Here is a 24,745-nt window from a genome sequence, read left to right on the forward strand (position 1 = left end):
ATCCAGCACAATTGCCTGTTACATTGTTTATCTGTACTTCTCTGAATGTTTGAAATTAAAAGTTAAAACTAATTGGGCTGGTAAAATGAACAACAGATTTGAAAATCAGAGTGCATGCATGGTGGTTGAAGTCTCATTTTAGCCTCAGCACCCAGTTTATTTCTAAATTTTGTTCTGCTTGCATTAACACAGTTACTTAGTATGAGAGTGAACTCTTTGTTTTTAACAGCTCATATACTTAAAAAAAACCTCTGAGGCTGCCTGGGTGGCTCAGTCGGTTAAGTATCCAGCTCTTGATTTCAGCTCAGGTCATGATCTCACGGTTCACGAGTTCAAGTCCTTTATCAGGCTCTGTGCTGACAGCATGGAGCCTGCTTGGGATTCTCTCTCTGCCCCTACCTGCTTGTGCTTGCCCTCCCTCTCCCTCCCTCCCTCCCTCCCTCCCTCCCTCTCTCTCTCTCTCTCTCTCTGTCTCTCAAAATAAATAAACTTTAAAAAAAAAAACCTAGAGGGGCGCCTGGGTGGCGCAGTCGGTTAGGCGTCCGACTTCAGCCAGGTCACGATCTCGCGGTCCGTGAGTTCGAGCCCCGCATCGGGCTCTGGGCTGATGGCTCGGAGCCTGGAGCCTGTTTCCGATTCTGTGTCTCCCTCTCTCTCTGCCCCTCCCCCATTCATGCTCTGTCTCTCTCTGTCCCAAAAATAAATAAACGTTGAAAAAAAAAAATTAAAAAAAAAAACAAAAACCTAGATACCGTCAAAAAAATAGCTGTCAAGAATTTTTTTGTATGCACAAAAATGAGTACCTATTAGTGCAAGTTAATAGCAAGTTAATATGTTGACGATCACTAGTGTGTTACTATTTGGTATAAAACATACTTTTCTTGGTTCCTTTCTAAAGATAACCAGGGGCACCTGGCTGGCTCAGTCAGTAGTGTGTGTGTGACCCTTGGTCTCGGAGTTGTAAGTTTGAGCCCCATGTTGGGTGTAGAGGTTACTTAAAAATAAAATCTTGTTAAAAATTTTTAAAAAATGAAATCTTAAACATAAAAGTTACCATCTCAACCATTTCTAGGCGTACAGTTCCGTGGCATCAACTATCACTACTGTCCATTTTCAGAACTTCATTATCCCACATTGAAACTCTGTACACATTGAAAGTAACTTCCCCTTTGCCACCTCCCCCTGCCCCATCTCCTGGTAACCTCTGTTCTACTTCTGTCTGTATGCATTTGCCCATTCTGGCTGCCGAATATCAGTGGATATTCATCTTTTGTGTCTAGCTTATTTCATTTATCATAATGTTTCAAGGTTCATCCATGTTGTAGCCAGTGTCAGAATTTCATTCCTTTTTAAGGCCGAAGAATATTCCATTGTATGACTATTCCACATTTTGTCCATTCATCAACATGTTGGTGGATGTTTGGGTTGTTTTCACCTTTTGGCCACTGAATAAAGCTCCTGTGAGCATAGGTGGCAGAGTATCTGTTTGAGTCCCTACTTTTAGTTCTTTCAAGTATATATATCTAAAAGTGTAATTCTGGATCATACTGTAAATCTCTTTAACTTTTTGAGGAACCACCCGACTGTTTCGCACAAAGGCTGGGCTATTTTACACTCCATCCAGGAAGGCCTGAGGTTTCCTCCATGACCTCGCTAATACTTGTTATTTTCTGTGGGCATTCTTAGGGTGTGAAGGGTGTCTCACTGTGGTTTTGACTTGCATTTCCCCAGTGATGAGTGATGCTGAGCACTGTTGCATGTAGTCCTTGGCCATTTTTCTGTCTTTTTCAGAGAAATGTCTGTTCAGGTCCTTTTCCCATTTTTAAATTGAATTGTTTATATGTTCTGGGTATTAATTTTTTATCAGATATGTGGTCTGCACATGTTTTCTCCCATCTAGGGTTGTCTTTACTTTCGATGCACGGAAGTGTTCGGTTTCAGTGCAGTCCAGTTTATCTGCTTTTTCTTTTGTTGCCTGTGCTTTCTGTCTCATATCCAGAAAGTCACTGCCACATCCAGTGTCCAGATACTTTCTTCCAAGAATTTTACGATTTTAGCTCTTACATTTAGGTCTTAGATCCATTTTGAGTTAATTTTTTGTGTTGTTTTTTTTTAATGTGGAAATTTTTTTTTATTATTAAAAAAATTTTTTTTAATGTTTTTACTTATTTTTGAGAGACAGAAACAGAGCACAAGGCAGGGAGAGGCAGAGAGAGAGAGGGAGACAGAATCTGAAGCAGGCTCCAGGCTCTGAGCTGTGAGCACAGAGTCTGACACGGGGCTCATACTCACAGACCACGAGATCATGACCTGAGCCGAAGTCAGAAGCCCAACCAACTGAGCCACCCAGGTGCCCCCAGGAGATCTCTTTTCCTAAGCACCATTTGTTGAACATACTTCTAAAAATACAGGGTGGGGCTTTAAGTTTGAAACCTATTTAAAAGACAAAATTCAGCGGCGCCTGGGTGGCTCAGTGGGTTAAGCGTCCGATTCTTGATCTCGGCTCAGGTCATGATCTCACTGTCATGAGATCCAGTCCCACGTTGGCTTCAGGCTCTGTGCTAGGTGTGGAGCCTACTTAAGATTCTCTTTCTCCCTCCCCCTTTCCCTCCCAAGCTTGTGCACGCTCTCAAGAATGAACGAATGAATGAATGGATGAATTTATTTCAAACCAAACTTCTGTGGAGCTCTAGCCTTCCAAGGCATCTTGCTTGAAGATTTCTGGCTGTAAGGATTCACTCATAAAAAGTCAGGCCCTCTTTCTGCTTAGGATTTAAGCAAGAAGAAAAGTATTTTTAGGTTAAAAAGCCACCAGAAATGCTGTGCAAATAGTTTTGACTAGGCAGAGAGTGAAGTGGGAAGAACATCATCATCATGGAAGGAGAGAAAGAATTAGAATGTCTGGGATAAATTTACTTGTACAGGATTATATTCTTGATTGTATTAATGTTTTTTAACTTAGCGTTTCATTTCTTTTAGTTGTAGTTTGAAATACTGATCCAATGTAGGTATAAGATCTATCTGATAAACATAGGGAAATGCACAACAGATACAATCCTGGATAGTCCTACGTTTTGCCTCTTCAGCAGTTTTAGCCACAAGTTCTTGTCCGAAAGTTCTAATCTTGGAAATAGGATTGTACAAATTCCTTGATTAAAGAGTCTCAATAATACGAAGGAGAATTCAGCTCTCTAGCCATGACTTGGCGGGGGAGGGGGTGTTGCTATTACTGAGCTTACCTGGATTCTCATTATCACTACCGCACATCTAGAATTCGTGTTGTCAGCTTGCACAGAGAAGATCTCTGCCCTGTCTAATCCCAGCTCTGGCTGGGGGACTGTAAGTGAACCTTGGTAGAAAGATAGTCTCAGCCTTTGTTCGGCAGACTTCATTAGTTTGCACCTGCGTTTTTTGCTGGCAGCAGGAAGTGCGAGATTTTGTATGCAGTTTTGTAATTTGTTGCACTGCATCCTTGTTTTTAAAAAAGTGGATTTCCAGGGACTTTGTGTCCAAATAAGAAGCCTGCATACTTAAGTGGAGAGACTTCTAATTTGAACTTGCCGTGTCCCTCACAGATCTGTCCGTATTCTGACTTTTTCCGAAAGGTAGCTTGCCAGTCCTCAAGGAAAGCTTTGGAAGTCCGTCCCTCTTCCTGAGCAGCTGTGGTGTGGCTGTGCCAGAGTCTATTAGGTGTGGATTGTTTATGGTGGATTTACGAGGTACAAGCTGACCCAGATTGTTTGTGTTTTGTTTTTTTTTTTTAAACCTTTTAAATTCACTGACACATGGCACACAAGCGGCCTTGCTCACCGGGTTAGTGCTCACTCCATACAGCTAAGGTTCAGTGCTTTTAAGGTTTATCAGAGCTGGGGTGTTGATGTTTTTTCATAAGAGTTCACTACTAAACAATTTTTCTTCCTTTAGGTGAATGGAAGAGAATCAGAAGAAGAAAATCTCAATAAATCTGAAATAAGTCAAGTGTTTGAGATTGCACTTAAACGGAACTTGCCTGTGAATTTTGAGGTAAGCTTGTTTTACATGTAGGACTCGTTTGGAAAACACTGTTGGCATTCATCATTGGAAATTTTTTTTCCCCTAAAAAACATTGGAATAATCATCACATACATGTGAACCTTCAGATTTAAGATTCAGACTTTATATTTAGCCAAAAAGCAGTATCGATTCTCTTCTTTTAGGGGTCATTAATTTAGGGACAGCCATGTCCCTCCACACAGTCCTTGGAAGGTCTCGGTAGGTCGGTCAAGCTCCTGGAATGGTTCTGAAGAATATTGTGTTTATGTTCTCATGTGTATTCCGGAGACAGGATCCATTGTTTTCAGAAGACTCTATTACTCCCAAAATGTTAACCTCCCCTAGAGTCCCTAGAAATTGTACAGTGTAGTTGTTAAAAAGGACATCAGTTTTGGGGCACCTGGGTGGCTCAGTCCGTTACTTGGCCAACTTTTTGTTTCGGCTCAGGTCATGATAGCATGGCTTGTGAAATCGAGCCCCACATTAGGTTCTGTGCTGATGCTTGAGATTCTCTCTCTCTGCTCCTCCCCAGCTTACACACACTCTCTCTCTCAAAATAAATATTTAAAAAAGAAAAAGACATCAGTTTCATCCTTGTGTAGCTTTTGCCCTCTAATTCACCACTCTAATAACTTCATGTGTTGTTAGAGACTTTGTGGTCTAAAAATAATTAATAGGTTGTTAGTTCAAAATGGAAAATGAGATACATTTAGTATATGTTTCCTTCAAAGACCCAGTGAGTCCAGATAGACTAGGCAGGTAAGGGAGGTTAAGTTTCCATTAATGGTCTGACATGGTGAATTCTTTGCAATTCCTTTTGATTTCCATGCTTGGTTATGCAAGGTTGTGTTTTACTATATACAATGCAAAGTTCTTTGTCAATGCTTTGGTCTTTTATTTATTTATTTATTTATTTATTTTATTTATTTATTTTTTAATTTTTTTTTCAACGTTTATTTATTTTTGGGGCAGAGAGAGACAGAGCATGAACGGGGGAGGGGCAGAGAGAGAGGGAGACACAGAATCAGAAACAGGCTCCAGGCTCTGAGCCATCAGCCCAGAGCCCGACGCGGGGCTCGAACTCACGGACCGCGAGATCGTGACCTGGCTGAAGTCGGACACTTAACCGACTGCACCACCCAGGCGCCCCAATGCTTTGGTCTTTTAGAGTTACAAAGACTATATTTAGTTTTTCAGAATGCTTTATACTTGTACATTGTTTCTCTAAGCAAATGTAATGTGAGGTGGGGCATTTGCTTAAAACAATTTTAAGTGGTTCATAAATTTCTTTTGTCCTATTCTTAAAGACTCCTTGAAGTTTATTATCCTGTAAAATAATTATGTAGCATTTTTGCAGTTATAAGTGACCCCCAAATTCATGCCTGGCCTTTATAACATATATACCTTCTCTTATTAATGTGCTAGTGCCCTACACTGGCTCCTGAGTTCAGGCCTTAATCTGTCAGCTGCATGATGATGATTTCTGACTTCTACCTAGCATTGCTTCCCGGCCTGCCATGGGACACAGGTGGGATGGGAAGTTCCACTTGGATCATGGGGCCATCCTGCATCCCCTTACACCCATCCCTGCCTCACCCTGGCAGGCAGGACCTGGTTTATACTGTCCGCCTCCCTGAGCAGAGCCCCAGATGGATTTAGGGCTGTATCTTCTCACCTGGCTCTATATCCTTTCTAGCCCTTCCTCATCTGTTGGGAGTGGGGCTGGGGAGAAATGAGATACACAGAATAACAGGGCTGGTTGTTGAGTGGGAACTAGGTGGGAGCTTCGTTCCAAAAGGCCACAAGGTCTCCCTGGGTACCTGTTGCAGGAAAGGGAAGAAATACTCCTTTTTTCTTCCTGGTGAAGGATTAGTGAAGCATGAGTGAAGCATGGATTTTTAGAGATTATAGAAGGGGTGTCATGATTGTTGGGGCGGGGGATGCCTAGCTTCGCAGGTCACCTCAAGATTACAGAGGTGACTTCTGGCGCCAGGACCCTGGTTCCCTGTGAAGCTTGCCACCTTTTCATGCTAGTCGTTGCCTTGAGAGTCACAGAGCTTTCTGGAACCTTAGTGAAGGAATGCCACATCTGTGGGAATTGGAGACCAGATTGCTTCTGCCCCACTTCCACTCTGTTTAGATTTCAGACTTCTGTTCAGGAATATGTAACCTATACCCAGGAACAGCCAAGGAGTCACAGAAAAGAAATGGGAGTGCCCTCTGGTGGGTAAATATCTTACAAGGTAATTTAAGACCTTAGCAGTGTGTGTTGGTGGCATGGAGTTTGTTAATGTGAGTACTTATGTTAAATAACTCCTATATCAAAGGTTCATATTGCTTCCATTGTTAGATTGAGTAAGGGCTTTCATTTTTTCTTTCCCACAGTTCTGTCTCTTGCACTTGGAAGATTGCCTGGCACATAACGGATGCTCGGGAAATATTTATTGAATGAATGAATGAATGAATGAACAGTTACTTATTATTTTTTTTTTATAATTTTCAAAAAAATTTTGGAGTGAGCGTGTGCATACCCGAGGGGAAGAGGAAAGGGGGAGGGGGAGAGAGAGAATGAATGAATGAATGAATGAATGAATGAGAATCTTAAGCTGGCTCCACACTCAGCATAGAACCCAATGTGGGACTCAATCCCATGACCTGGGATCAGCCGAAATCAAGAGTTGGGCACTCAACTGACTGAGCCACCCAGGTGCCCCAGAACAGTTGTTATTATTACTATTATTTTTTTTACTAAGGTTTTAATAGTCAAACCTGTCATGTAGAAAACTGGGTTAGCAGAATTTAATAGGAGAAAAGAGGAGCTGTTCCTACAGTTCTTTAGGAAAAATGTATATAGCTTGACTTTTGATAAAATAGTTTTAGTTACAAAATGTGATGGTGTTGATTGGTAAAGTCACTGGGAGGCAGTTGTGACCTCATCACACTAAATCCATTGGAGGTGAAGCTCCATATTTAGATTGGTGGCATCATGATGTGATATGAGTAGCCGATGAAAATGGTTGCCCGAAGGGCCAGGGTGGGGCTGTGCGTCTGAAGTATTCATTTGAAGCTGGTGCGTTTGAAGCGAGATCCAGGCGGTGGGAGGTGGTGAGTGGGGGGCAATTGGGAGCTCTGTCAAGTCCATCTGCTGGTACAGGTGTCAGCTGGTCCCTCTCAGCAGACCCCTTCCTTTGGGGGGCAGTGAAGGCCATTCTCTGAGGGGCTGCTTGTCCTCACCTTGGGAGCACAGCACTGCTGTTTCTTGGGCTTACTTGGTTTTCCTAGCCACTTCTTGAATATTTTATTTTGAAAGACTTCAAACCTGTGGAAAAGTTGGAAGGACAGTGAATTTAGCCTTCACTTAGATTTTTTAGTGATTAACATTTTACATTTGTTTTTTCTTTCTGTCAATATACATATTTTATTTTCTACCTGTTCTTGCTCTTGCTGCATCATTGGAGACCAAGTGGCAGATAGCATGATTCATAATATTTCAGCAAGTATCTTTTAGGGACAAGGACATTATCTTAAATAACCACAATCTAATCATCAAATACAGGAACTTGAGCATTGCTGTAGTTCTTACGTAACGTACGTCCTATATTCACATTTTGCCACCTGTCCCTGTCGTGTCCTTTACGGAAAGTATTTTCTTCTTGTGGTATCCAGTGCAGGATCACACCCTGAGTTGAGTAGAGGCGTCTCTTGGTTTCCCTTTCATCTGGAACAGTTCCTCAGCTCCCCCCCCCCCTTTTTTTTTTTTTTGACAGTTTTAAAAGTTACTTTGTAGAATGCCCCTCAATTTGGTCTGATTGTTTCCTCATGATTAGTTTCAGGTTATGCATTTTTTTGGGCAGGAAACCCACAGAAGTGAGCATCACACGAAGGCATTTTACTGTGTTAGTGACACTCGTTTCCTTGGTTTACATCAGATGCTTCACCTTAGGAGACTTTCTTTTTGTAATTCATAACCTTCGAGGAGCCTCTTGAAGGTTGTTCCCTAAGAGACCTCCCCAATGAATCTAGTCATTGATCATCCTTCCTGGCATCAGGGACTACTATGGTGCATTTTCTGCATTTGCAGGCTGACATTCCACATGAAGAACCTTCCATGACATTAATTTATATTAGCAGAGGTCCGCTGCTGCTTTTTTATTCAAGATGTTCATTATTGTCGTCAGTCATTAGGGGGTGTCCGGCTGGCTTAGTCAGTGGAGCGTGTGACTCTTGATCCTTGGAGCTTACATTTTAAAAAAAAGAAGGGGTGCCTGGGTGGCTCAGTTGGTTGAGCATCCGGTTCGATCTCGGCTCAGGTCATGATCGCAAGGTTCGTGAGGTCAGGCCCACATGGGGCTCTGCTCTGACAGTACAGAGCCTGCTTGGGATTCTCTGTCTCTTCCTCTCTGTCTGCCCTTCCCTCACTTGTGTGCACGCGCGCGCTCTCACAAAAAATAAACATTTTTAAAAAGAAAAAAGAGAAGAACGAAAACTATAGATCGTTATTATCACCGTTCGTGTTGATACTCCCATTGCCATTCAGCTGGTTCCTGTGTCCTTTGACGTTCTCCTATGGGATGTTATTGGAAGTGAGGGGTTAGCTTTTTTGAGGTGTAATTTTCATACAGTAGAATTCTCCCTACCCCGGCATATGCTTTGATGTGTTTTGATGAATGTAGATAGTTGTGTAAACAGCGCTGCAGTCACCACCTGAGACTTCTCTCACCACAGAGCTGCCCTGACTCCCTTTGCAGCCCGTCCCTCTCCTCCGTCCTCGGCCTCAGACAACCACTGGCCTCTTTCTGTCCCCACGGTTCTGCTCTTGTCACACACAACGTGACACAAATGGAATTACAAAATGGAATTATTGCCTTTTGTCTGGCTGCTTTACCTTAACACAGGTCTCGAGTGTCCTTGTTGCACAGATCAGTAGTTTCTGTGTTTAGTGCTCGAGGAGTTCCCAGTTGTGCGGACGCACCGCCCTGTTGAAGAACATTTGGGTTGCTTCTGTTGTTGGTGACAGTGAGTAGAGCTACCGTAAACACACATGCACGTCTGTAGAGACGTGTTTTCGTGTCTCTTGAGTAAAAACTTGGGATTGAATTTGCTGGGTTGCATGATAAATCTGTATCTTTAACTTTATAAGGTGTTGTCAAACTGTTTCCGGAGAGGGGGTATCGTCGTCCTTCCCCACGGCTGTGTGGGGGTGTCGTCGTCGTTCTGCGTCCCCTCCGACACTTGGTGTTGTCTGCTTACAAAGACTCGGTCCTTCTGGCAGGTGTGCGGTAGCAACCGGTGGCGGTGCAGTTGGGGCTCCGTGCGGCCCGGTGATGCCGAGTGTCTTTCTTGCACCGCTTTGCCATCCGCGCGTCTCCCTTGGGGGAGCGTCTGTCCACACCTTCTGTCAGTTTTATTACTGAGTTTTTTATTTTTGAGTTTTGGGGGTTATCTACATATTCTGAATACAACCCTTTTATCGGATAGGTAGTTTCCAAATACTTTTTCCCAGCACGTGACTTGCCTTCGTATTTTTTAAACAGTATCTTCCAAACAGCAAAGAGATTTTAGCAAGGTCGCCTTTGCCTAATTTTTCTTTTGTTTTGTCGTGGTTTTGTGCAACTTTAGCTACCTTTGCCTCACCGAAGGTCATACTCCTGTGTTTTCTTCTAGAAGTTTCGTCGTTTCAGCTCTGAAATTGAGGTTCATGATTCATTTTGAGTTACAGTTTTTCTGTGTGCTGTGAGGTGTTTTCTTCCTCTCCTGTTTGTGGGCCTCGTCATCCCTGCACGCGTGCTCCTCACCACCCCTCTTCAGAGTCTGAGTGAACGTACTACCTTCTGGTGCAACAAAACGTTTTAGCTTTGAACTTGCCCCGCTCAAGCTTTGGTGCCAGTGGAAATGGAAATTCAAACAGAAATGGCCCCAGCTGTTCCTGCGAGGACCCCTGGGTCCCTTCCACAGAGAGTGGCACGTGGGGACCAGCAAGGGGTGCCAGGCGTGCTGGTTGCTGCCGGAAGGAGAGTCCTCGCTTCGAGGCCTCGTGGGCAGGTAACTCTAGAAGATCCCTGTATGTACCTTCACTTCAGTCCAGCATCATAGGCTCTTCCTCTCCATTCCGAATTTCATACTTAGATCTCCTGCCATCGGTCTGGTGAAACAAGCTTCCTCTGCAGGCAGGCACGCATGTCTTCTGTGCACAGCCCGTTCGATTTTACCTCTGTACAAGCCCGAGACTCACCGCCTGGGTCCAGATCTGGAGGGCTCCCGAAACCTCCAGCCGTCCCTGTGCCCTTTTCACATTACCCACCCAGAAGAAGCTCTTTCTGATATAACTATAGCTTCATTTTCTTTGTTCTTGGACCTCACGTAAATAGAATGATATGATATGGATAGTTTGATGTTGAGTCTCATCTGCGTGTGTCAGTAGTTTTTTTCTATGTGGCATTTCACCGTGTGAATGTAAAATTGTGTTTATCCATTGTCCTGTTGATGGACATGTGACTTGTTTCCACTTTAGGAACCATTGTGTATAAAATATAAAACCAAGTCTTCTTGTGTACATGTGCACCCAGAATTGCCAAGGCCCAGGGCAGGTGTTCAATAAAAATTGTCAAGCTGTTTCCCAAAGTGGTCGTACAGTATATGCTCCCACCAGCTGTTCTGTATCCTTGTGAACACTCGATACTCTCAGTTGCTTTGATTTCAGCCATTTGGGGGGCGTGGATATTATAGTATTGCATTGTCGTTTCAGTTTGCATTTCCTTGATGACAAATGGTGATCACTTTTTCACATGCTTATTGGCCACTTGGAGATCTTGTTTTGTAACGTGTGTGGTCAGGTGTTCTTTAATTGGGTAGTTGGTCTTTTTATTGTTCACTTGAGGCGTTCTTTCAGTATTCTGGGTATAAATCCTCTGTCAGGTACACATGTTGCAAATACTCTGTCCCCTTCTGTGGGTTCCCTGTATTTTTTACACGTCATCTGTTGATGAGCAGTTTTGGTTTTGTTTTTGCTTTTTGAGAGAGATAGAAGACAAGCGGGGGAGGGCAGAGAGCGAGGGAGACACAGAGCGAAGCAGGCTCCGGGCCCCAAGCTGTCAGCACGGAACCTGACGCGGGGCTCAGACTCACGAGCGTGAGATCATGACCTGAGCCGAAGTCGGACACTCAACCGACTGAGCCACTCAGGCACCCTGTGACGAGCAGTTTTTAATTTCGAAGACCTTCAGTTTTGTTTTCCTTATGGCTGGTACCTTGTGCTTTCAAGAGCTCTTTGCTACTCTCATGGTCATGAGTTGTTCTCCTGTTTACTTTGGAGAGCTCTATAGTTTGAGCTTTCACATTTAGGTCTGTGTTCCGGCTCCAGTTACCTGTTTGTGGTGGAGTTTGAGACTGTGCTTCTCCCATGAGGATATCTAGTTGCTTTTTTTATTTAAAAGACTTTTGGTGCGCTGTGGTGTGTTTGCCAGAAATCACGAGACCATATGTGTGCAGGTCTGTTTCTGCATTCTGTTCTATTTTATTGATCTCTCTTTGCCCGCAAACAATACTGTGAGGGCACGGTTGCTGCAACTTAATGGGAAGTCTTGAAATCTGGTAGTGTGAGTCCTCTAACTTAGCTGTTCTTTTCAAGACCATCTGAGCTAACGTAAGCTGGAGTCAGTTTTTCTTTTCCCTCTGTGTGTTCCTGGAATAACTTTATACTTAGGTTTCTGTTCATACTCAATTTTAATGTTTCTCTCTCATCGTTGTGGACTTATTTTTTATATTTTAATATGTAAAACCAAAAGTCAAAACTATGCACAAAGATACATTCAGCAGTATCATGCTGTCCCCTTTCTACCCCAATCCCTCCCACTTGCTGTAGGGAACTAATTCTGTTGGTTTCTGCTTTATCCATCCTGTGTTTCTTTTTGCATAAATAAGTATATAAACACACATGTGTGTCTGTTTACATATAAGTGTGTATATACAAATCTTTTTTTTTTTTTTTAATTTTTTTTTTTCAACGTTTATTTATTTTTGGGACAGAGAGAGACAGAGCATGAACGGGGGAGGAGCAGAGAGAGAGGGAGACACAGAATCGGAAACAGGCTCCAGGCTCTGAGCCATCAGCCCAGAGCCTGACGCGGGGCTCGAACTCCCGGACTGCGAGATCGTGACCTGGCTGAAGTCGGACGCTTAACCGACTACGCCACCCAGGCGCCCCACAAATCTTTTCTTTAACACAAAAGTTAGGGTACTATATAAACCCTTTTGCAGTTTCTGCTTTTCTTACTGTGTACTGGAAATCCCTGCCAGTGCTTAGAAGTTTCTCGTTCTTTTTTGTGGCTGGATGCATAGCAGCCAGTATTTAATAAGCTCAGTCTTGGCTTGAGGCTCAGAGCAAATATTAAACTTGAACTCTTTATGTCGCAGTTATTTCTGGGCTTTGCTGGGACGGCTGCCTTCCTGCCCTTTGCAGTGGGTCTCCCCAAACTCAGAGCAGTCTGTGACCTGGGGACACAGCTGGGAGCCGTTGTGCTAGGAGGACGGGAGCAGAACTTGCTTCCCATTTCTTTGATGCTAACTGGGACTGATCAGACCCAAGAATATTAAGAAGTCTGGAAAATAACGAACAAGGGGAGAAGAGCATTCGGGGTTATCACTGTTTCCTTTTGCTGACGCGTGTGCTCCCTTCATTTCACGGGTCTTACCGAAACTCCCCTTGGCCGGTGTTTCCTGGGAGGTAGTGCGCTAAGCAGCGTGCCCTGCCGCTGGCAGGAGGTGTCTGTCGCGCTTTCACTCAGTCTTTCCCTCTAAACCAGGTTGCCCGGGAGAGTGGCCCCCCCCACATGAAGAGCTTCGTGACCAAGGTGTCAGTTGGGGAGTTTGTGGGAGAAGGTGAAGGGAAGAGCAAGAAGATTTCGAAGAAAAATGCTGCCATAGCTGTTCTTGAGGAGCTGAAGAAGTTGCCACCCCTACCCACAGTCGAGCGAGTGAAGCCCAGAATCAAAAAGAAAACAAAATCCATAGTCAGGGTAAGAACCTTCCCGAACGAAGAGGGTATTTCCGTTGCCCACAGACGGCTGGGGGCTTCAGAAGGCTCACTAGGTGGCGGATCCTAGTGACAGCAGATGGCCGCTGACGTGCCACCTGCCAGGCCGGGCGCCGGGGCCTCCTCGTGCAGCTCTCCCGGGAGCGCTCCCTGTCAGGCAGATGCGACCCCGAGCTGGGGTGGGGTCGGCGGGGCCCCCGCAGGTGTGCGCACACATCTGCGGATGAGGGTGTGACTACAGGAGTGCCCGTCTGCAGACAGGACGCCGAAGTCATCCTCGCTCCACCTCACCGCCCCTGGCTGGCACTGGTGTGAGTGTGGAGGAAAGACGTCTGGGGACAGGCGGACGAGTGAGACGTTTCACCAAACACCACCTGATTCTTTGGGATTTTTTTAAGCCGTGTCAGTGGACCTGCCCCCTCCTCCCCACCCAGAGAAGGGGCAGGAGTCCATTCAGGCATATTTAGGGATACTAGGGTCTGCTCTGTCACGACTGTCAATACGAGTTGACCCTTGAACAGCACAGGGGTTAGGGTTGCCAACCGCCCCCCGCCCCCCCCACCCCCAACGCACACGCACACGCACACACACAGCGGAAGACCAGGGTTTAACTTTTTGACGGCCTAGGAGCATAACCACTAATAGCCTGTTGACCAGAAGTCTTACCAATAACATAAATGGTCGATTAACACATTTTATGTGCTGTGTATTGTTATATACATATGTGTATTCTATGCTGTATTTGCACAATAAAGTAAGCGGGAGAGAAGAACATTATTAAGGAAGTCATGAGGAAGAGAAAATACATTGAGTATACTATACTATAGTGTATTTATCAAAAAGAAAGAAAAAGAAAAACCCGCTTGTGCGTGGACCTGGCGGTTCAGACCCTTGCTGCTCAAGGGTCAGCTGTAGTTTGATGCTGTGTCAAGGCCAGGACACAAAAGCGAGCACTCTGCTCACTGCTGCACTTTCCTTTCTGCTCTTCATATCCGCGTGAGTCTGTGGCGCTGAAGGTGGCCGCTGGGAAGGAACGGTGGGGTTCTTGGGTGTCAGCTTGGGGTTTTTTTTAATAGTTTTTGGATGTTGAATCATTGCTAAGAAAGCTGGGGACCCATCTTTATAACAGACTTTCAGGGGAGTTTTAGGAATAGTGTTCTGTATTTCTTTTCTCCATTGTGAAGTTGTAATTTATTGTCAAAAAGCAGACATTACGATAGTTGTCTGCTCGTAGTGAAATACTGATGTTGGTTTGCCAGGAAGACTTTTAAAAAAGTCAACCTCAGTGCAATCCTAGAAAGTCACTGAGCATCTTTTAACTTTAAAAAAAGTTTTAAAAAGGTCTGATTAATTCGGGCCTTAGATCAACATAAAAGTAATCTCTTGTCACGTCCCGATCTCTAAGTTGGCAAAGTCCTTTCTGCGACTAACATGGCACGTGGATTTTACATTAATTGTTCCTCAGCTACAGAGCAGCACAGACTATGGCCAGGGGATGAACCCGATCAGCAGGCTGGCCCAGATCCAGCAGGCGAAAAAGGAGAAGGAGCCGGAGTACATGCTTCTGACGGAGCGAGGCCTCCCACGCCGCAGAGAGTTTGTGATGCAGGTAGGTCGGCGTGGGTTATGGGCAGACTTCCTCTGACCACATCCCATCTCGGCTGGGCCAGGTCCAGCGGCTGGATGCTTCCCTGAGGAGGCTGGATGAGGAGCTCTGGTCCAGTGGGCCCTGCTCCCTGCCATCAGGCGTTACCAATAGTAAGACCGTGGCACTCGCAATAATCTGACGCCTTAAAACATACTTGTGTGCGCACCACACGTGCTGCTGTATCAGCAGGTGGGAGCTTGAACATACCGCTGGAGTGTGTGAGTGCGAGGACTGTGGGATTGTGGGTGAACGCTTCTCTTCATTACATCTCCTTGAAGGTTTATATTATTCTTTTCAGAAGATAAATTTTACAAGTTATATCAGAGGATCTGTTCCTGTTCTCCTAATCCTTCTGTCAAATCTGGAGTCTAGGGTTGTTGGATCTTCCTTACATTGGGATTACACTTCATTCAGATGGGTGCAGAGTGTTTCTCCTTATGCTCATTAAACAGTTATTCATATGGGCAGCTCACTTTGATCGTGATTTGAATTTAATAGTGTTTTCTGGTGAAAAACCCAGTACTTAACTCTTGTGTAGCAGTTTACAACTTTGGAAGCACCGTCACTTAGCCTACCCAGTCAGAAGGCCAGAAAAGTAATGGTCCTTCTTTGCTACCGAGGAAGATTGCAGCGTGCCAGGACAGTCAGTCATTTGACCAAGATCAGAGCTGGTAGACAGCAAGGCCAGGATTCAACCCCCGAGCCCTTGTCGCTGGCCAGAGAAGGTTTCCTTGATTTTCAGTTCTGTGACGTGGGGCTTTTGGTTCTGGTCTGTGCTCAATACCAGCATGGAAGGGGATTGTAAGCAGTGGTATATGCTGGAATATGTTTAACAATCAGCTGTCTTAGGGGTGGGTGGCACAGTGGGAAGGGGGCCGGGCGCGTGTGCGTTTATGGATGTGTGTGTGTGTGTTATAAATTTCACTGACAAAGGATGCGTAGCATACAGTTTACAAATAATATATAAAATACATGTTCTCTTGACTTTCAATTTTATACATCTGTAACTTCAGTGTAACTGTCATCTTGAGTAGTATAAAGTCAGACTGCACACAAATGCTTCATTACTACTGTCCAGTTCAAGCAAAGAAGTTGCTCATGCTGCTGACAAAGGACTGTAGTCTTAGCATGGGTATTGACTGTTTTGTTTACATAAACAAGATGAAAGTGAAGCAACAAAGAAATGTTGGAACTTCACTCGTTTTTAAACAATGAGTGACTTCATTGAATTGAATAATTTTCAAAGATTGGACAGACGTCCCCAGTTTTTTGTGCTAGTTACAGTGCCACGGCTGCGGCCTTGACACGCTTTTAAGCTTAATTTGCATTATTAACCTTTTCTCCGTCTTGTAAGTCTGGAGTAGACAGCAAAACAACCGAGCTCTTGCTGTGCTGTATTCGCAGATCTTTGGTGTAAATGCTCCCACCGTGGCACCTGGATCCCAGGGCTGGGAAGGGGAGCGTGCGGGAGCGCACCCCGGTAATATTCCACCGAGCAGATGCCACGGATGCAGAGGACCTCAGAAGCACAGATATTTGTGAGATGTAGTCCCGTTAGGAAGTGACGACTTTCTTTAGCTCTGTTGGTCACAGTCGTTATAAGCTGCCGTGGTCTAGTGTGTCGGAGGGGCTGCCTTCACCGCGCGTCGCAGGCCGCCGCAGGCCCGCTCCGGGGCACCGCTGTTAAGCATCTAGCTTCTGACCGTTGCCGGGTTCTTTTGCCAGCACACCGATGCCTGACCGGTCTTTACTCTGAAGGCGTAAGCACTGGTCTGAGCCCTGACTTCGTCCTCATGCAGGTCAAGGTGGGAAACCATACCGCGGAAGGAACAGGCACCAATAAGAAGGTGGCCAAACGCAACGCAGCCGAGAACATGCTGGAGATCCTTGGTTTCAAAGTCCCACAGGCTCAGCCCACCAAACCAGCCCTCAAATCAGAGGAGAAGGTGACTGCTCGGGGCTGTGTCCTTGCTCTCTAATTGCAAGATGACCTCCTCGCCTCATCCTAGGGGACTCTGGCACCTCCAGGGCCAAGCTTCAGGGCAAGGCTTCATCCTCCTGGCAGTAAAACAGCCCTGCTGAGCAGCGTCTTATCCATTTGGACCATTATAATGTGGTCAGAAGGGGAGTTGCATGTCCATGGCTCCAAGCGTGGCTCTGGGTTAAGTCGTTCTTGTTTCCGTATCTTTGTGGTCGGGACGCTTTGCTGGAGGGCAGCTTGCTCTTTCCATTTGTAGGATGCTAGGCGACTGGGCTTGAAGTTAACACGTCTAGTTCTGTCGTCGTGCTCTCATAGTGAGGCCTGCAGGAACGAGTTATCAGCCTTAGGCTTCTGCTAGTTGGGGAGCAGCAGTTTGGGTTTTCTGGGACACCGGCACAGTGTGATTTACGGAACTAAATCCACAGTTTAGATTCGGGATTTCTTTTTCTTTATGAATTTAACACTAGATAAAAATCTTCAAGACTGGTAAGCGGTACCTTCAAGCAAGTTCTTGACTGAGCTTGTTTCCACGGAGAGGTCCCAGGACGGATTCACTCCCTGTGCCTGCCGTGTCCCCAGTGGGACACGGCATCTGCTGTGGCTGCAGACACTCGTCAGAGAATCTGCATAGATCCTGGACTTGGTGTTTGGGTGTTTCGTTCCAAAATCTGGTAGAGCATTCACGGCACCCTTAACCTTCTCAAAAAGGAGACCCGTGTTTGAGAAAATTTTCATCTCGTAACATTTGCCCCCCCCCCCCCCCCCGTTATCGTTGGAAATGCCCCTTCTCTTTTAACTGGATGTTAGTTACACAGAGAGTCTAAGAGCTGCTTCCCCACCGTGGGCTCTACCAGTGTAGCGTCCCCGGCTCCCTCCGGTTAAACGCTCCCCTGTCTTCCTGTGAGTGCAGAGTTCAGTACCTGGTTCCGTGTGCCTGTTGGCATCTCTTCAAGGACAGGCTGTGTGGGCCGGAGTGTCGCTGGGTGAGGGCAGGAGGCTGCCAGGGCGGCGGCGCGGGGGTAAGGCTTTCTGCCGATCACCTCTTCATATTGCAAAATGTTACAAACTGCAGGTCAATGCTGGTTGGAGCTTGTTTAATTTTAGACAGTAGGAACTAATTTTGCAAGAGTTTGATTTATGCTCATGGCCTTTTTTGTTTTTTTGTTTTTTTGTTTTTTTTTTTTTTTTAAGACACCAGTAAAAAAACCAGGGGATGGAAGAAAAGTAACCTTTTTTGAACCTGGCTCTGGGGATGAAAATGGGACTAGTAAGTGTGTTGTTAATATTGTCCTGATCTGAACTTGATTCTGGGATTTGTGTAGCTCCCGGAATGACGAGCAGTGTTGAGCTTTGTGTCATCCCCGTGCCGCTGTGTGCACCGAGGGAGGGCCAGCGGGTTGGAAAGTGTTTTCCCGGCGGCGTGTGTGGCCTCGTGTTGACCCGTCTGCATGTCCCTCCCTAGGCAATAAAGAGGATGAGTTTAGGATGCCTTATCTTAGCCATCAGCAGCTGCCCGCTGGGATTCTTCCCATGGTGCCCGAGGTTGCCCAGGCCGTAGGAGTCAGTCAAGGACACCACACCAAAGATTTCACCAGGGCAGCTCCGAATCCTGCCAAGGCCACGGTAACTGCCATGATAGCCCGTGAATTGTTATATGGGGGCACCTCGCCCACAGCCGAGACCATTTTAAAGAATAACATCTCTTCAGGCCACGTACCCCATGGACCCCTCACAAGACCCTCTGAGCAGTTGGACTATCTTTCCAGAGTCCAGGGATTCCAGGTAACTGTTAGACCTGAGCTGTGTGGTCTAGACATCAGTGTCGTCCTCTTTTTTGGGGAGTTTCTCTCAGGAAATGAGCCTCGTACCTTGTTTATTAAATCAAGGTCTTTATATAGGGGAAGGGGTGGTGGAGGGCACATGGTACCTGGGTGGTCCTGAGAAGGTCGGGGAGGGAAGGAAAGTCCCACGGGCCTGTACGGTGTAGAGTAACCTTGTCCTTTGGTAATAAAATTGTAAAAAATCCAAGCCAACCATAACAACAAAGCTGCTAATATTCGTGGTGGTTCTAGCAAGCACGGATTCATTGTGCTGGCCCTTTCTGCCTCGTAGAAAAGGGCACGGCTTCTTTCAGACTGGGGTCTCTGGGCAGACGTCTGGGTTCCTGGAAGATTCCGGAAGCTAGGGCCCTGGTGCTTGTGGCCCTTGGTGCCCCCGGCAGCAGGCCCCCCGACGGCCTCTTGCCGACTGAGTGGGAGTTGGTGGAGCCTCCTCAGGTTGAGGGCAGGGAGAAAGAGGTGTCCTCTGCCTGTTTGCTGGGCCCCGTTTGTATTTGCCGCTTCCCTACCTGGCCTCAGTTTTCTTCTCCCCTCAGGTGGAATACAAAGACTTCCCCAAAAACAACAAGAACGAATTTGTATCTCTTATCAATTGCTCCTCTCAGCCACCTCTGATCAGCCACGGGATTGGAAAGGATGTGGAATCCTGCCATGACATGGTATGTTACCCGGTGGTCCTGGCTCCTGCCTGTTGCCGGCCTGGGCAAGATAGGAAAAGGGCTCTCCCATAGCCTTTGGTTGTTTTATAGATTTCGTCTTTTGAAGCCCTCTTCCTTAGTTTACTGGATTGATTTCTCATCCTGTTTATCAGAATTCATCAGGTTTAGATACCCCTTCCCCTTCCCTTGCCTGTGCTGACCTGGGGGGTGGACTTGGATCCTGGAACGCCTGCCTCCACATGCTGTATCCGTTCGTCTCCTTCCAGAACACAGAACCCCAGCCAGGCCCAAGTTCGGGCAGCTGTAGAAAGCCCCTTATTGTGGTCTGCTGTTCAGGTGAAACTCCTGTTCCGAGAAATACTAAAACTGAGAAATGGCATTGATTAATCGGAGTAAACTGTGGTATATCCACCTGATGGAGTGTAAGGCATTGGTCAGATTAATGTCAAAGAAGGAAATGTGATAGGTTTTTGCTTTAAAAGCAGGATACAGAATTTGTAGTCTGGTTACCACAAGGTTAAAAACACTGAAAGAAAATCTAATAAAATTAACAGAGGTTGTGATTCAATGAGGTAAACATGGATCATTTAGTTTTTAATTTGTATTTTAAGTTAAAAATTCAAATGTTAAGGGAAAGTGTGATTTGGGGGGCTCCCTGTTTGGACCCTCACGGGCAGTGGCCGCACCTTGACTCTCCCTTTCGTCCCTGCCAGGCCGCACTGAACATTTTAAAGTTGCTGTCTGAGTTGGACCAACAAAGTACAGAGATGCCAAGAACAGGAAATGGCCCAGTGTCTGTGTGAGTGAGCCCGTTTACAGAAAGGCAGCTCTTTTCGTCATTTGCATTCAATTCAGACCGTCAGCTCAACTCAGTAGTGAAACTCACCTCAGTCCCTTTTCTGTCCCTTTCTTTCTCCCGAGGGGTTTCTAAGTAGTGGGCAGAGCGTGCAGTTTTTTTAAATTTTGAATAGGTAATAACATTCACGTGGTTCAAAAATCAAAATTATTTTCAAAGGTGCACAGTGATCAGTCTTGCCCTCCTCGCAGTCCCCACCCACCTCATCCTCCCTCCCCTCCCACCCAGAGATCTTTTTTTTTTCTTCCAAGATTTTATTTATAACATACAGTGTGATATTCCTTTCAGGAGTAGAATTCAGTGATTCATCACTTACATACAACACCCAGTGCTCATCAGAACAAGCACCCTCCTTAATGCCCGTCACCCATCTAGCCCATCCCTCATCCACCTCCCCTCCAGCAGCCTCCCATTTGTTCTCTCGTTAAGAGTCAGAGGTCGCATTTTTATTAGTTTATGTATCTTTCATATGTGTTTCTTTATGCAAATATCATCCTGTGCTGCTTCATTATTTCTTCTGTCCCAGAGCTACCATACTACACATGCATTCTCCTTAGTGTTTTTTCACTTGGCGGTGACATCCTGACAAAACTTGAACCCCATTATCAAAACTGGGACCTGTGCTATTGGACTTCAATGTCGGCTAATTTCTTTTCATTTGTAACATGGGCTTAATTCCCTTAAATTTCAAAACTGGCATCATTTTTTCATTTTTCTTTTTCCTTGAAGGTGTGGAAGGTGCTGAACCTTTTCTGGCCACGAACCGTTGTTAAAACCCCAACATATATACTGAAAATACTGAAACTGCTTTGAGAATTTGGAATTTCTGATACCTCCAGTGGGCTGAGACACGTGCTGGGTAAAGAAGCAGAGAGGCGGCAGTGGTGACGAAGGCGGGGACGCAAGGAGGCAGTGTGGCTGCGCGTGCGCGGTGTTTTGTGCCACACGCAGGCAGCTGCTTGCTGAGGGGTGCTGCGAGGCCTGCCAAGCGGCCCTGGCTTGACCGGGAAACCAGCAGGCCCTGGCCCCTGGCACCTCGGTGCTCGGCTGTCGTCACCCTTTGGGCCGTGTTAAGGACACAGGAGAGAGCGCGCGCAACCTTTCTCAGACTGGCTCACGCAGACGCTTGGGACAAACCCTGGACACCCATGCCGGGGACAGGGGCCTTAGACCAGCCCCAGAGCCGAAAGCACCAGAGAAAATCAAATGCTTCCTACTCGGCACCAACCATTCTAGTGTGCTATGGCCCCACCTCCGTGGTGCCCACACCGTCCCCACTGCTTTCTCTTCCAACAGATACGTACTCTTAGTTTTCTTATTTTCTTTTGATTGAAATGACACTATATAAATTTTCATTTGAGAGTTTCTCAATTGTATCTAGTTACATAGCACAGTTTAGAAACTTGCCCGAGACTGACCCTACTGGAAATCTAATCAGCAGAGATCATATCCGTGTGTATGTGGTTCCACATTCTTACTTTGTCAGACTGAGCCAGGACCGTTGCAGCAATGCGGACGGTGTGCCCTCTGGTTCAGCTGCAACGGTCCTGGACTTGTCAGCATCCTGGATGAAGTCTCCCATGGTTGTATAAATTGGACAGTTTAGGAGTTTTAAACTTTAATGATCATTTGTTTCCTTTTCTGTTTTATTTTTGTTAATGCAACAGGACTTAAATGAATTTTGGTCTTTGTTTTAAAGATTATTAAAAAAAAATTGTGTGTCTATACATACGGCTCTTGAGGACACGTGGCTTTCACACTACAGGATATGGTCTCCGTGTTGTACGTCTAAACCCGCAGATGGATTTTCCTGGCGTGCTTTGTACCGCTGTTACATCTCCATGTAGGGCGGCAGAGAGTGGCCTGTGTTGAGCTCCGAAACTGTTGCTTTTGATGTTGTGTTACTGCGCACAGAAGCGTGTGCGGTAAGGTCCTGCATATGGTCCAGATGAAAAGCACCGTAGTCTTGCGAGTTAAGTACTGCTTTTGTTCGATTCATTGTTTACGCTGGAATTTTATCTCCCCATGGAATGTAAGTAAAACATAGTGTTTGTCACCAATAAATGGTAATACTAAATTTTTTTTGTTAATTTATTCTCAGATGCCACTACTGCTAGGTAGGTCCCCTCCCAACCTACCTCTTACCCTTTTTTTTTTTTTTTTAAGGAAAAAACAAAACAAAACTTTGTAATGCTTGTGATTCTGTTTGGGCAAAATTCTGAAGATCTGAAATGACTTTATATCAAACCATTGATCAATAAACAGCTACTAATGAATTTTTGGTCCTTTTGAGCAGTATCTAAAGAAGTGAGGGAAGATGTGAGGGTGTGGAAGCGAGGCGTGTGGGCAGCCAGGTGAGGGGACAGGCCTCTCCTCTCCAACCTGACGCTGTCACCCGAAGAAACGAGCCAGAAGAGGAGACTTCTCGACACTGTGAGTCTCACTTCCTGCCTGTGCGCTCACACTCGGAGGAGGACGGTGAGGCACTCGCTGCGTTCAAGCCTGGCTGAGGAGTGGGCCGGCAGCTTTCTGTTTAATTTTAGAAGATGCTCATAGAGGTGGTTCGCTGTAAAAACCAGCCCGTGGGTGGGACCGCCAGGATGAGAGTGGTCAGAAGGTTATAGAAGAGTGCTCAGACACAGAAGGGGATTTGACGTCGCAGGGAGAAAGCAGGGAGAGTTTCTCAGTTGTGTCTAGTTACATAGCACAGTTTAGAAACTTGTCCGAGACTGACCCTGTTGGAAATCTAAGCAGAGATCATATCCGTGTGTATGTGGTTCCACATTCTTACTTTGTCAGACTGAGCCAGGACCGTTGCAGCGATGTGGACGCTGTGCCCTCTGGTTCAGCTGCAACGGTCCTTTCCCTGGTCCCCTGGTCCTGCAATTTTCCTTTCCTTAGTCCTGGAGTCAGCCATTTCTCCAAGGAGCTCTGGTCCCCTTTAGTGATGACCACATCTGAAAAAATAAGGTCGGGGGCGGGGGGGGGGCGCTTGGCTGGCTCAGTCAGAGCACGAAACTCTTCATCTAGGGGTTGTGAATTTGAGCCCCCCACCCCACTGGGTGTAGAGATTAAAAAACATGGAAAGAAGCCACCCACCGAGGTCTGGGTGTGCTTGGAGCACTCACTGCTACTAGGATGTTTCCTAGGCCTTCCGAGCAGACCTCTAGGGAACAGACCCATGTATGTGCGTGCATGTGTGTGTCTAGTGTAAACACGCTCATCTTTTCTCACTTTTTAAATGTTGGCTTTTGAGAGAGAGCGCACACGCATGAGTGTGAGCGGGGGAGGGGCAGAGAGTGAGGGAGACAGAATCTGAAGCAGGCTCCAGGCTCCGAGCTGTCAGCACAGAGTCCAACATGGGGCTCGAACTCACGAACTGCGAGATCATGATGACCTGAGCCGAAGTCGGACACTTAACCTGACTGAGCCATGCAGGTGCCCCCCCACACTTCTATTTTTGTCTGTGATGTATTTAGAAGTCTTGCATTTATACTGATAGCACCCGGGGGTTCTTCATACCTCTCTTCTGTCTTTAGTACCTTCTCCAATATTGAGATCGTAGCCAGTCTCCCGGCCTTGCCAGCCTCTTCTGCCCAGTGTTCCTGTGTGTCTGTTGGGGGTGTGTGGCCTCTGCCCAGCACCCCTCTCCCCCCTGCCTGACAGTATGCCCACTGGCGACCTCCAGCTGCAAAACGAAGATGGGAGGAGCAAGATGGTACAACCTTCGAAGAAATTCACAACTTCCAGTTGGCTGTGTGAGTGGCCCTCGCTGCCAAAACTCCAGGAAGGGGAAGTTTCCCCCTTTATATCAGGGATGTTGTAAGGATTTCCAGGTTTCTTTGACAGGAGGTTTTTCAAAGGTGATACATCTCTGGCTGTTTTAGGAGGTCCTTGAATGTTCTTCAATAGTGAGCTCTCTGGGAAGGCCCTGTAGCTGTCCTCTGCTACAGAGGACCCCCCTGCAGCACCTCTACCCGTGTCAGCAGGCTCTGAGAGAGCCACCTGGGAATGGAGTATGTGCTGTGTTTTACGCCGATGATCTCTAAGAGTTACAAGGTTAGAGCCAAACAAGGTGCTTCTGCCCTTGGGACAATACATGCACTCTGTTTCCAGATGCAGGCAGGAAAGGGGATTGGAATGCTCCTGAGAGGTCTGAAATCATCAAAGGTGCTGTGGGTCAGTCACGAGAAGACTGAGGGTCTTAGGATTTGTGGGGCATTGAGGGGAGTGGCTTTTGTGGTCCTTGGGACAGACACACTTGGGTCTTGGTCACCCACAGTGGGTACACAGATGTCCTGTCAGGACTTTGGAAAGTTCCTCTCATCGCAGGGAGATTTTAATGAGTAAAGATGATTTCCGCAGAGCTGGTGGTTTTGTTACTGGTTTTCAAAGGCCTTCTTGAGCCACAGGAATGGGACCTATGGCTCTTAGAAAAACACGTCACTTGAGTCTAGATTTCCTTCCCCTGCTCCCCAAGCTCACGTGTGAAGCTTTGCAGGGCGAACACCCCGTGACAGCTTCCTTGGCCCAGATCCCAAGGTTATTAGAGATGGGATCTGTGACTGATGTGGCCCATGGGAAGGGAATCCGCATTCCCTAGAAGCAGCATGCTGCTTGCCTTACAGGAGCTATGAGCTCAGAACAGGACCAGGAAATAAACCTGAGGACAGAGATGTATAGCTTTGTTTGCATGGGAT

At 46.2% G+C, this 24,745-nt stretch overlaps 1 protein-coding gene across 9 annotated transcripts in view; it reads left to right on the forward strand.

Moving 5' to 3' along the window:
* Nucleotides 1-22,321, forward strand: part of STAU1 (staufen double-stranded RNA binding protein 1) — a 55,047-nt gene extending 32,726 nt beyond the window's left edge. For 6 of the 9 annotated variants that reach the window (XM_030309441.1, XM_030309443.1, XM_030309447.1 and 3 more), the window contains 9 exons: nt 3,925-4,023; nt 12,834-13,046; nt 14,529-14,672; nt 16,511-16,657; nt 17,884-17,959; nt 18,155-18,474; nt 19,067-19,189; nt 19,903-19,988; nt 20,775-22,321. In XM_030309441.1, coding sequence (XP_030165301.1) covers nt 3,925-4,023; nt 12,834-13,046; nt 14,529-14,672; nt 16,511-16,657; nt 17,884-17,959; nt 18,155-18,474; nt 19,067-19,189; nt 19,903-19,988; nt 20,775-20,790 — 1,224 coding nt within the window. In that variant the 3' untranslated portion in view covers nt 20,791-22,321. Of the gene's footprint in view, nt 1-3,924; nt 4,024-12,833; nt 13,047-14,528; nt 14,673-16,510; nt 16,658-17,883; nt 17,960-18,154; nt 18,475-19,066; nt 19,190-19,902; nt 19,989-20,774 lie in introns of those variants that run through there. The other 3 variants (XM_030309445.1, XM_030309444.1, XM_030309442.1) reach the window with 3 other exon arrangements.
* The last annotated feature ends 2,424 nt before the right edge of the window (nt 22,322-24,745 follow it).

Source organism: Lynx canadensis, chromosome A3 (assembly GCF_007474595.2).
Source record: "Lynx canadensis isolate LIC74 chromosome A3, mLynCan4.pri.v2, whole genome shotgun sequence".
In the NCBI taxonomy this organism is placed as follows: Eukaryota; Metazoa; Chordata; class Mammalia; order Carnivora; family Felidae; genus Lynx; species Lynx canadensis.